Source organism: Merops nubicus, unplaced genomic scaffold, assembly GCF_000691845.1.
Source record: "Merops nubicus isolate BGI_N331 unplaced genomic scaffold, ASM69184v1 scaffold12648, whole genome shotgun sequence".
Classification (NCBI taxonomy): domain Eukaryota; kingdom Metazoa; phylum Chordata; class Aves; order Coraciiformes; family Meropidae; genus Merops; species Merops nubicus.
The window spans coordinates 2413-15129 of NW_008626388.1; the positions used below are offsets into that span (position 1 = coordinate 2413).

General features: G+C 42.1%; 1 protein-coding gene across 1 annotated transcript; it reads right to left on the reverse strand.

Annotated features, from left to right (window-relative positions):
- Positions 1 to 5401: 5401 nt before the first annotated feature.
- On the reverse strand, positions 5402 to 12713 carry LOC103778398 (adenylyl cyclase-associated protein 2-like; the record flags this gene model as incomplete). The annotated part of the gene is made up of 6 exons (XM_008945981.1): positions 5402 to 5485; positions 7067 to 7207; positions 10344 to 10426; positions 10647 to 10770; positions 11602 to 11777; positions 12653 to 12713. Coding segments are annotated over 6 exons (669 nt in total), but the record flags the coding sequence as incomplete, so codon positions are not given.
- Positions 12714 to 12717: the final 4 nt, after the last annotated feature.

The following is a 12717-nucleotide window of genomic DNA, read 5'->3' on the forward strand; positions in this document are numbered from 1 at the left end:
GGTTATGAGAGTACTTACAGTCTTCTGCAGCACGGATTTCTCCCTACCTGACTTTGCTTTCCCTTGTGAGCAGAGTCAGAAGGGAGAAAATCCTGGGAGCTTTGTTGTACTGGTTGATGAAAATAAACGGTTTAATGCTTTGGCAGTTAAATAACCTCTAGAAATGAGATTAGGCAAGAGGAACGCTTTGGCAGTTAAATATCCTCTTCTCTAGAAATGAGATTAGGCAAGAGGAAATGTTTTGAACTAGATCAAAAGAGGGAGGTAAGCACTAAAAGCTGATATTGAAGTAATCAACATTTAAGGGGAATCCTGAATCCCATCTTAAGCTCTGTAAGTATAGGTGATGCTGCAGAACCTGAGCTGTCACTCGAGTGGGGATTATTTCACAGTCAATAAGAAGTAGCAGAGCTCTGGTCTGCTGCAGATCTGGCTGTAGTTCAGAGGTACTGAGATGGCTCTGTGCTCATTTTTGGTACACACTCTAGCATCTTGTTTTGAAGGCAGGGTTTTAAACAATATTTAAAACCAGGAATTGCAGAAGAATTCCTCTGGCTGTATGAAACCCCCTCTCCTTGGGGGATGCAGATTCAATCTCCTGCATCATGCTGAAGTGTTCTAGTAATGGGAGCTCTTTTAAAGAGTCCTTGGATGAGAGTTGTTGGACATTAATCAACAGCAACCTCTTGTCATTCCAAGAGTGGTTAATTATCGTTGTGCCCAGCAGCCTACATATATTCCTGCTATTTAGACATTTGTATCAAGCATGCATGTTCTTGTATAGAGTGAATTTAAATGCAAATGTTGGTTAAAAAGATTCTTCGTTACTGAAATATACAGACTGAGGCATCACAGAGTGAGAACTTTACCCCTCCTTGGGGCAAGAAGCCAGGTACAGAACATGAATCTTGAGCCACAAAACAAATGTATGCATTTACCTAAGTATAAAGTAACCCACTACATATTTCAGTGGAGAAAAATGCCACAACTGTCTCCTGCCACAACTGTCTCCTAAACCAAATCAGTTTAGCTTTTCACTCTGAAACTAATCCGACTCATCCTGTTGAGGATTTGAAAGGAGAGCTTGGCTCTAAAAGCTGTCATGGTCCACTGAGAGGCATTTTCTTTCTAATAGGAGCAACTTCAGGTGTCACGCAGACAGAAAACAGAATTTAGTGGCCACAGTTGGGTTAAAGGCCATAGCAAGTCAGCAGGAGAAACACTGGGAAGTTTTCCTACTTCTCTCTCGGGGTAGGTAGCACTGTCTTTTTTGGGAGCTGTGTGTAAATATCTGTGTTCTCCTTTTAGCTTGAGCTGGTTTGAATGAAAAGTAACTAACAACCATCTTTACTCAGGAGCATGGCACTCGGAAGCAGTTACCCAATTCCCTGTCCCATCCTTTAGTGTTCCCAGAGAGGAGCTGGGAGTGTGCCTCTGGTGGAGCAGCACTGGAGCTAGGGCTTTGGGGGAGAAGAGTCTTTGGTGGCCAGCAGTCATCAGGTAGGGTCCTTGGCATGCAGCAGAATGTAGGGAAGTGGGGTTAAGCCTAGAAAATCACCACTGAGTTTTGGGTGGTGGCGTAGGGATTGTTCTCTGTTTGACAAAAAATTTGGTACCCAAAAAGATTTTTCAGGATTATTTCAATCAGAAAGAGGGAGCAGGTTCTTTTATTCTGGTACTCAGAACATTCCTTGGGGAGTGTTAGTTACAGCTGTTATCTAATGACTGCCTCATATCTCAGGGACCTGTTTATAGGCACGTTCTGATGGCAATAGCTCCTTCTGGGCAGCATTTCCACAGCAGTGAGCCCACAACACCTTCAGTGGGGGAACTGAATCTGCCTCGCATGTTCTTTATGTTCTTAGTAACTGCTCTGCTTGCCAGCATATTGTGTAATTGAGTGACCATTACCTCCACTTGTCTGGAGGCAGCTGCTTCCAGGTTTTAGAAGGAGCACAGCTGAACAGCACGTCAGGAGGGTGCACTAAGGGTGCATACAGAGTTGAGCCCCTGAAGGATTTCAAATGGACAAAGCCTTGATCTCTGGGGAGGAAAAGTGATGCCTGGGTTTATGAACATTCAGCTAGTACAGTAACGTTGAAGGAACTCGTGCAGATCCAGATACACCTGAGGACTCAGAATAAGAACAAAAATGGTTGGACTGGATAATAACTATGGCATTGGGAAGCCTTAGCAATTCCCTAGGACATTGGAAAGATTCCTCATTTTCAAATGCAGGCTTGAAATTACCTCTTTACCTTCAGCAGCCCTGTTAAATTTATTACTTTTAAGTTCAATCAGTTTTGTTGTTGTGGGTTTTTTGTTGTTTTTTGTTTTTTTTTTTTTTAAAATGTGCTTTTCATGGAGATATGCTTAGCAGTGCTCAAAATACCAAAAGATCAACTTAATCATTGGTAACAAGTAGTTGTTTCTTCTTCCTTGTTCATCCTAATCGAACCTTCTCATTTCACCAAGATGATAATTTCAAAATCAAAGTAATCTTTAGACGTTTTTACAGTGACTTTTAGAGGTAGAATTTCCCACTTCTTTGACGAGCAGTGTCCACATCCTCTGCAAATATTGTGGTTCACCCTTCTTTCATTAGCAGCTAGAGCTTGTGAGGGCCTGGCCCTCAGCTGGGTTCTGCCATCTGGTGGGTACATGGACTTACTACCGCTGTACTTCTAATTTCCACTAATTCTTAGTAACCAATATTCTAAATAACTGCATATCACAGAGTCACAGAAGGGCCGAGGTTGGCAGGAGCTCTGGAGGTCATTGGTCCAACCCCCCTGCTCAAGCAGGGCTGCCTGAAGCCAGTTGCCCTGGACCACATCCGTGTAGCTTTTGAATGTCTCCAAGGAGGGAGGCTCCACCACCTCTCTGGGCAACCTGTGCCTCTGCTCGGTCACCCTCGCCGTGGAAATGTCTTTTCTGGAGCTCAGAGGGAACCTCTTATGTTCCAGTTTGTGCCCACTGCCTCTGGTCCTGCCACTGGCCACCATTGAGAAGAGCCTGCCTGTCCTTCTGCTCTCCCTTCAGGTATTCATACACATTACAGGTCTCTCCTGAGCCCTCTCTTCTCCAGGCTGAGCAGCCCCAGCTCTCTCAGAGGAGAGATGCTCCAGTCCCTTCATCACCTTGGTGGCCTTTTGCTGGACTCTCTCCAGTATGTCTGTGTCATCTCTCTTGTACTGGGGAGGCTGGAACTGGGTGCAGAACTCCAGGTGTGGCCTCACCAGTGCTGAGCAGAGGGGAAGGATCACCTCCTTCACTCTGCTGGCAGTGCTCAGGACACCATCAGCCACCTTTGCTGCAGGGGCACATCACTGGCTCACAGTCAACTTGACATCCACTAGCACCCCCAGATCCTTTTCTTGCAAGCTGCTCTCTAGCTGGGTGGGCCCCCAGCATATACTGGTGCATGGGCTTGTTCCTGTCCAGGGGCAGGACTTTGCAGTTCCCCTTGTTGGACTTCATGAGGTGCTTGTACAGAGTACAAGTTTGCAGTGCTCATTTTTCAGATCTGAAGCACACCCAAGTGCCATACGGAGCAGACCTCTTGTGGTTCATGAACACAGGAGGGACACATCCAAAGCCATACAGGAAAACAAGGGGAAAATCTTAAAACAGAAAGCAAACTAAAATAGAAGGAAGCTTGCACCAGGTCATGATCAGCTCCCTAGACATGACCTCTGGAAGATTCTGATGTACCTAGGAGTGAGAATCATGAGAAGCTCAGTTCTCTGGTTGTCACCCAAGCTGCATACACAGAACTTCAGGTTTATTTGTTAGCCTGCAGAATAGCTGCTAGTCACTGTCTGGTGGGTTATGGCAGAAAAAGTGACAATGTTGAATGAAGTGAGAGGAGGAGCTACTTCTCAATCAAGCCTTTCAAACAGCATTTAAGAAGGTGAAAGTATTTAGGACAAACACTGCAATGGAGCAAGCTCTGAACAACTTTCTATTTAAACAAGTACGTTTTCCTTTTTATTTCATAAGAAGTTTACTGTTGAAAAAATGGCATGTATTAAAGCAAACACATTATACATAGAGATTAAACACCCGATAGCAAAACCTTATGGAATGAGCACTACTGGTTGCACTGTATAGGGTTCACAATCAAAGATATACTTAAAAACCCTCAAGAATTAATGTACTTCCAAGGTAAATTAGGCACAAAATTTAGCTCGTAACTAGCTCTGCAAGTGTCTCACTGTGATTTCACTGTTACAAAGTATTACAAGTGATCAAAAACATAAGCTGACCTGTTCAATTTTTAAAATTTTATTGGTACTATGTGCTGAAATAGTACAAATTTATACAATGCTCCACCTTTGTTAAAAAAGCATGTACAGTAGGGACTATAAAGTAGAACCCCAGGGCTAAACAGGAAATCACCCCTTTATTTGGGCTCAGAATAAGTGTGACATAAAGCTATGGCTTTCCTTTGTGTACATATTTGAAACTGAGTAAGTCCTACAAATGTGGGGAAGAAATTGGAAGATGTTTTTACATTATTTTAAAGGAACATTATTAGTAAGGAAACCAGGTGGTGTCTGACACACAGGCCTCCCCCAGTTTTCTGAAATGGGTGCAAGATACAGAGTGAGATTTTGAAGAATGAGAGATTGTCTCACCAGAAAAAAAAAGAAATCCAAGGAGCAAAAAACCTTCAAGTGATTTGCTGGAAGGTTTTAGCTTAGATGAGGCTTTAGTTTAGAAGTTTCTAATTTGCAAGAAACGAGAGGGCAACAGCACATCTGTGGACCACAGTAAAATCTTACCTCACAGAAAACATAAAGATCTTCTAAATACACATATTAGAAAAGCGTTTGGTTAAAATACCAGGTGTTTACTAAATCTTCTGTTAGCAAAATGTATTGCTGAAAGTTGCCCTTTTTTGCTTGTTTAAAACAAACCCCATTGTGACTGCCACAGAACCAGAAGGAACTGCAGACTTTCTAGGGGTTAATTTTTACTGAATTGCTCAACAAGTAAAAATAAACATCTTGAAGTCTTGATGCCGTTTGGCTTAGCAGAAACAGAAAAAGGAATGCACTGAAGCAAGATGATAACAAGTGTATCATGCAGTATTTTGGCTTAATGTCCACAATGTTTCAAAGCAGTGATGCGACTGGAGGGCAGGGGGTTTAATCTATCACACTCACATGAAATAACTCAGAATGAAAACGGCGTGTGAAGGCAGCGTGGAAAGAGAAGAGCTGGGGTGCCTAAGGCAGGGGTGCCGGGCGTGCCGCTGCCTGGAGCATGCAGAGCTAACGCTTGAAGGCCTATCACAGCAGCAGGAGCTGCTGCTACTTCTAGATCTGTGTCACTGCTTTGTTAGTGCTGGCTGGGGTCTGGGCACGGTCGGCGAGCGCCGGGCGGCCTTGGGAGGTCAGCCCACGATCTCTGCGGGTTCAGTGACCAACTTAGATCCATCCCAGGCTGTCTTGAACTGTTCCGGAACCGGAAATTCTCTCTGGGGAGAAACAATGGCAACAATGGTGGTTAAATAAACAGTGGATACCCCATGAAAACTGGTGGAATACTATTAGTGCTACATGACTGAGAAAGCATTGATAGCTCAGACATGCCAGGATTAGAGAGAAGCCTTCTTCATTACCCTAGGAAGCTATTTTGCAATGCCACACAGGAAAGAGCCTTATTGCTACCCAGTTTCAAATAGCCTTGGGATGGTGCTGCTTTGCAATAATCCCTCTCACACCATTATTTGGAACAACTAAGTAAATAAGCCTCATGTCAGAAATGACTTTAGATTCCATCAGTGTCTGGGTTGGAAGACAGTAGAAAGGATTTAGATATGGGGACTTAGCAAGCAGTATAATTTTAAGGACGAAAGCAGGATTACAATATGAAAGAACAAAGTTAAAACCCCTTTCATTCCAAGAGTGCTACATGTCAACAGACTCCTCATCCCTTGTGGCATACACAAAATGAAGCAGAACGTCAAAGAAGGTCTCCTTCCATTCTGTGTATTTGGTGAAAGGATGGGAGAAGTCATTGGGTCTTTCTCTGTTCCCAGGAAACAAAAAACAACGTGAAGGGAAGAGATTTTTCATTCAGATCTCACACAGGAATTTTGATATCCACTTATTTCAGATGATACGGTGATCTGAGGTGAGACTGATCAAAAGAACCTTTTTTTTCTAGGTGACTATTTCTATGAAAGTATTCTCACTGAAAGATGTTCCATTTTTAGTTATCCGAAGCTGTGCATCCAAGCAGTCACTTTTGGAACTGCAGAGCATGAGAATTCTGGTGTTACATATTTTCTTTTTCAAAGCCCAAACCCCTCTACTAAACAAAATTCTAACCCAAAAGAATAACGAGAAATCTAAGTCCTGTCTACGGCCACTGAATGCAGTTTCAAATTGTGGCAAATTAGGAGGAAAATCCCTGATTTCTGAAGGAAATTAGGAACCTAGTAAGAGAATGCTTTGCCTGCATGATCCCTTGCTGGTGTGTGAAGTGACAGCATGACTTTACTAGAAGCGCTGGTGGGCACAGTATGAAAATTTTACTAGAACAGAAAAGGAGCAGGAAAATGCAGCTGTTTAAGTGGCTTTTAAGGACGTTTGTTGAAAATCCTAGAAAGTACTACACATGCTCCCCATGTAGCAACAGCTTCAGGAAAAACAATTATACTGTATTATTTCAGCTGTAGTAGTATTGTATTTATCTTAGTTTTAGCCCCATCAACTTCAGGCTTGAGTGCTCTTGTATGAAGTGAGTTTCTTTAGGAGATTATGTTTAGAAATAAAAGAAGAATTAAATGGACAGGAGATGAAGCCATTATCTATCAAAATGGAAATAAACAGCATCATGTCAGATCTTTGAAATTACTTTTTGCCCCAGAAAATTAGGATTTCTTCCTGCACGGAGAGCTGAGATTGCAGTACACAGAAATCTAAGTGGCTTTGATCTTCTATTTTTGTGATGTAATATATGTGGTATGTTAGTTTCTTTCCTAGTTTAAGTGCTGTTAGCTACCAAGACTAGTAGAGAAGGGGGAGGGAAGCTTTAAAAATATCTCACTCACATAATCACCATCTTGAGGGATGAGGATGTTCATCTCAGATGACTTGGCACTCACAATCTCACAATCTAATGATTCCTCACTGAGGTAGATGTGGCAGCCTTCTGTTTTATTGATAGAAATGGTTGGCACTTTCCCCATCACCTGCAAAATAAAATCTACTTAATATCAGATCTTAAAACGCACACAAAAATATAGCTTATAAAATCCTCATTGCCTACCAGGTCTCATTTTGGCCAACATCATCTGATCTGTGTGTCAGCTGCCTGCTTGATGTTTAGATTTGATTTGTTGGACACTGAAAACTCTTGCTGGTGGTAACAAAGATCTGTAAAGAGCAGCGAGCTTACAACCTTGTCCTGGTTTCAGCTGGGAGAGAGCTGACTTCTTCTTGGGAGCTAGAACAGTGCTGGCTTTTGGATTCAGTGTGGGAATCAGTATGAGAAGAATGCTGGTAATATACTGATGGTTTTAGTTGTTGCTAAGGAATCAAGGACTTTTCAGCTTCCCATGGTTTGGTGGTGTGCAGGAGCACCAGAAGCTGGAGGGAGGATGGCCAGAGCAATGGAGCCAGACTGGCCAGGGCAATATTCCACACCACAGAACATCATGGCATATATACACTGGGGGGAGCTGGTGGGGTCAGCTCACTGCAGAGAGCAACTGAATGGTGCAGCACTTCTCTTTTCTTGGCTTTTATTTTCCCCTCTCTTTGTTCTATTTCTTTTCATGACTATTATTATAATAGATATTATAATATTTTATTTCATTTTAATTATTGTACTGTTCTTCTCTCAACCCACGATTTTCCATTTTCTTTCTTTTAAATTCTCCTCCCCATCCCACTGAGGAGGAACTTTGTGGGGTTTATTTGCTGGCTGGGGTTAAACCACAACAAATACAGCAAGCTTTTAATATATAGTTTGATGAAAGTGCTTCCCTGATTCTCTCTAATTTCAGTGACACTTCTGTGCTGATATTTAGGCTTATTCAACAGTCTGAACTGGTTAAGAAATCAAACGTGTCCACTCCAACCCAGTCAGGGCTAATGAGAGATCCCAGCATACAGCAGTGCTCAACAAGTGATTTGGAATATGCTCTGAAAACTTCAAAGCTCTTCCTGGTTTTACAGCATACAATAGGAAAGGATTTTCACTCCTGCCAGGGAAGCTCCAGTTCTAAAAAAGTACTGAGATCAATTTAATTAAACCCCTAAAATACTTCTTATGTCACTTTAGAAGCAAGCAGAAGATTTACTTGAGGAGAGAAAGGGAAATCTTCTCTTGTTTACAGTTCTACAAACGAGAAGATTTCTTCATGGCTGTCTGACTCACTGGTTGTCAGTATAAATTCCTCCTCCTCCTGTCCCTCCTTTCCCTAGCAGGGGCAGCAGTGGGCTCTGGAGAATGCATCCAAAGGGCAGAGGTTATTCTGAGCCATAAACCAGTAACAGCACAGGAGAGACCTGGACTTGTTAATGGAAGAGTGGCTCCCAGCATCCAGGTTGAGAATGTATTTGCAGCTTCAGTCCCTTAAATGTGACAGCAAACAAAGAAGGAGTGGCCTATCCTCTTGCATCCCACCCTGGTCCTGCAGCCTCACCTACTCAGTGGATCAGAGCATTGTAACCTCTCTTTTCTTTAATGGGTTCTCATGTCATAGAGAACAAAAGGTGGGTCTGGTTAATACATTTTTCAAACACCTGGCAATGAAAAAAAATACCTCTGAGAGACAAGAAAGCCAAGGAACATGGCATTGAAGTGACTAGCAAAATCTGTAGGATGAATTTACTGAAATTTGTGGCATTAACTTATCATGTATTTGGAAATGGTAAGCTGAGGTCTTCAAAATACTGAGAAAATTGAGGTGCTCAGCACTTGGCACACTCAAACCCTGCAGAAGCTGCCTGCTTCAGGCAGCATGTAACCTACAGCCAGACTCTGCTTTCTTAAGTGGAACTCCACTCTGCTCCATGGCCTGGCAGCCTTATGCAATATTCATAGAACCTGCTTAATCAAAAGAATTCCAATTCTTAGAAAAGATATTTCCTCTTTATTTGAGTATTAACAAGCTGTGGTTTCACTCTTGATTACAAATGAAGATATAAGCTTTCATGAAGAGTTCTAGAGGTAATGATAAAAATAATAGTTATTTTTTAAAAACACTCAAATGCCTGGGATGTTTAGCTGCCTCTGCTGTAAAAAGACACATATTGATCATGACTGAAACTGCTTGTTACAGTTCAGAAGATGATGCATAGCTGGGAGCAATGCCAGTCACTTACACCAGGTTCAAAATACAGAAACCATCTCACTGTTATTCCCTGGGGTGGCTGTGACCAGTATTGCTGAAGCCTGGAGCAGGACTGTCTAGTTAATGTCATACAGCAGGCACAGCCTTTTAAGTAAAGGGCCTCACTTTGAAGACTGGCAGTTTGGTATAATGTAATTAACATTTCCTTTCTTTTTCACTTAAAATAATACATTCTGAAGTACCTTCTTGAGACTGTGGTGTATGTTGGACACAACCCAGTATCCGAGCATGTATGGTTAGATCTCTTCAGATTGGGAAGAATGAAGTGCTGTGTATGTCAAGCAGACTGTATTTTGAACAGGGCAAGTGCTCCCAAAAAGAGAGGTCAATATATGGATTTAAAATACGTGTATTTTCTTTTCATGAGAACAAGGAAGATGATCTGTGATGAAGCTTTGCTTACTGGTTATCACAGATGAAACCAGTAGAGGCTCACAGTCTGTTTGCAGGCAAGTGACTACATTACTTAATCATGTGTCATGTTGCTGACAGGGGAGATTTGCAAAATCCCAGCACTTAATTTCACTTTATGTCATTTTGTTGTCCTTTGACAGTCTGTTTGAACATTTCCATTGGGAGAATTAGAGATATAGAAAAAAAAACATCTCCTGGGCTTAGAAATTAGTTGGCTAACTGCCAGGATTTGTTCATAGTGCCACTGAACTTTCATGTGCTAGGAGCTGTTTAGCATGAAAGCAAGAAAACTGGGGCCAGAAGTAGCAGTTCTTCCAGTGTACAGATCTCTCAGGGTCACTGGAACAGAAGGGACTGGGCTAAGGGAGGTCAGTTCAGTGATGGTCAGTAGTTTTCACAGGCATTTTCTGAACTTAGTGCATATGAAGATACATTTGGATGCATCAATCTCTTATTTGTGGTGCTCCTGTGTGTTTTAAAAACCTTCTGTAGCTACACTTTGGGCTTTTTTTCCCCCCTGCTTGTTCTCTTTATTTTTTAAATAGCTATTTACCTGAATCTGAATATCCCTGGAATTGATCACTTCCACGATTCCCACAACGTTATCAAACACAAGGCCAAACTTGTTACAGTTGTCTAAAAGAAAAGCAACCATAAGTGAGAAAGGCAAGATCAAAGCATGTGCTCACCTGCTACATTAACTGTGAAAATTCCCTGGCTTTGCACTGCATAGCTCAGTGACTTTACTCACTGATCAACCCCTTCAAGTGAATGGAATGATTCAGATACATCATTAATCACTTAAGTCAGGTTTTTTAAGACTGGCATTTACAGCCCAGCTGAACTATCCACTCACCAATAGTAATTGAATTGATTTTTCCTTTTATCTGAAGTGTAGATTTGTTACACTTAAAAATGTAGGCCACTTGCTTCAGTTCAGTGTTGTTAATGACCAGGTCATTCTTATCCTCTTGATATTCCTGTTTCAAAAGAAAGTTTATTTAATTGGTTGTCTTTAACTAGCTGGCAGTCAGACAGAGTTTAGTGCAACTTATCCTCGAGTCATTGCATCTTCAGTTACAACAGAGCAATATCCTTCCTGTGGCTTACAAGTCTGATCTGCCTGGGGATCAGATATTTCACCTAATTCACTCTTAGATGAAACATGTATCTTTTAGAGCTGCAGAACTCAAAAGTGAGCATAGACCATGACAAAGCCCATTACTTTTGTTGCAAAGGCAACTTCCAATCCAAAGCCTTCTATGATTCTGTGAAATTTCCTTTCATTATGAAGCATGAAAAGACACTGATGCTCCATCTATGTCCAGGAAAGACCAGACATCCACAAGGAAAGTTCCAGGTACTATAACCCGAGGGCACAATAACCCAGGCAGACAGTGGCTGCACCTTGTGGCATCTCAGCTCTCCAGTAATGATTGTACATAACCTTTTGCACAGCTAAAGTGTGAATTGTTTCCTCCCCCTTTTAACCAACACAGTCATGCAAATTTTCACTGATATATTCCTTGGCATATGCTTACATAAATTAACTCCCAAAGTTTAAACAAGTACATCTCTTCCATCTGTAGATTAAGCAAAAGGAAAACACTTCTCTGCTTTTAAGCATGGGACACATGTTTGTGTGGAACTGGTGCTGAAAAATAAAGGTGTAATTCTGTTGGTTAACAAAGCTGGAGAAAGTGTCCTGTGGTAACACTGTTGTCCCTCTCTTGCACAGCCTTTTCAAGACTCACTCTCAGTGCTCAGCCTGGTTTGCAGGGTGTAGGGTGCAGTTCTGAGGTGGAACTCACCACTCTCCACTTCTTTCCCTCGAGCTCCAGGACAGGGGCGTGGCTCTGCTGCGGGGAGTTCTTGGGAGAGGTGGGACTTGGAGTATGGCTTTTTGTTGGAGAGCGAACAGATGGACACTGGGCACGCAGGCTGGGGTTCTTGTGAGTCTTCTGGTCATCAGAGACGTGTCGAAGCCCTGAAAAAATAAAAGGGTGTTTATGAAAGAGAGTTTGTTTCCAGTCCTAAGGATGTTCATACTTAAGCAGGAAAGGTTTGTTTCTAATTGTGTTTAATTATTCTGTGAATTTATGTTTTTTATTTCCTCAAGGTTTGCCTGGGTAACAACCTAAAGTGTAACTGCCTACATATTTTTAGCAGTTCCTACCAAACCTCTTTTAGTGTGGATGAGCTGTCTTTGCACCTTGAACAGGAAATGCTACAACATCTTCTTGCCCCTTTCAGTCTGTAGCGAGCTCTGAGAGCTTGTTATATCATATTTTTCCATCCATAAACCAAGATTATTTTTCTAATTTATTACAATATTTGACCTATCCCTACAGCATTAAAGGCAGGTCTATCAATTGTCTATATTTAAACTCACAACTGTCCACTTGCATTGCAACTGTCTGGTACTAATACAAAAAGCTTTATTATTGTAGTCCCCACCGAGCTGTAAGCCATATCTTTGCACCTAACAGGTAACACATTTTGACACAAGTTAATCCCTCAAATGTGTTACAGAAAGGGGGATAGATTTTTATTGCAATTGCAACTTAGAGGTTCACCAGCTACTGGAGATTGATGGTGTCCAGTCTGGCTGCCTTCAAATTAAAAGAATATCTCTAAATAAATGGTGTGAGTATCAAGTATGCTGAACGTATTTGGGTGCTGCTGTATCTAAAGGAGGTTTTGGGTTGCAGTCCCATCCATCAGATTCAGTAAAAGCCTCAGAAAGACCTCAGCTGCTTAAATGCAACTTAAAAATGCATCGGGAGCTGGGTGAATACACGCAGCAGCAGCTCTGGATGAAGTTTGACTCACGGACCAGAATTCGATTTCTGTTCTGCTGACCTTTGGTGATGGCCTCTCCCTGGTTGAGCTGTGCAAAGAGGGCGGAGCGGGAGGCGGTGCCTTCA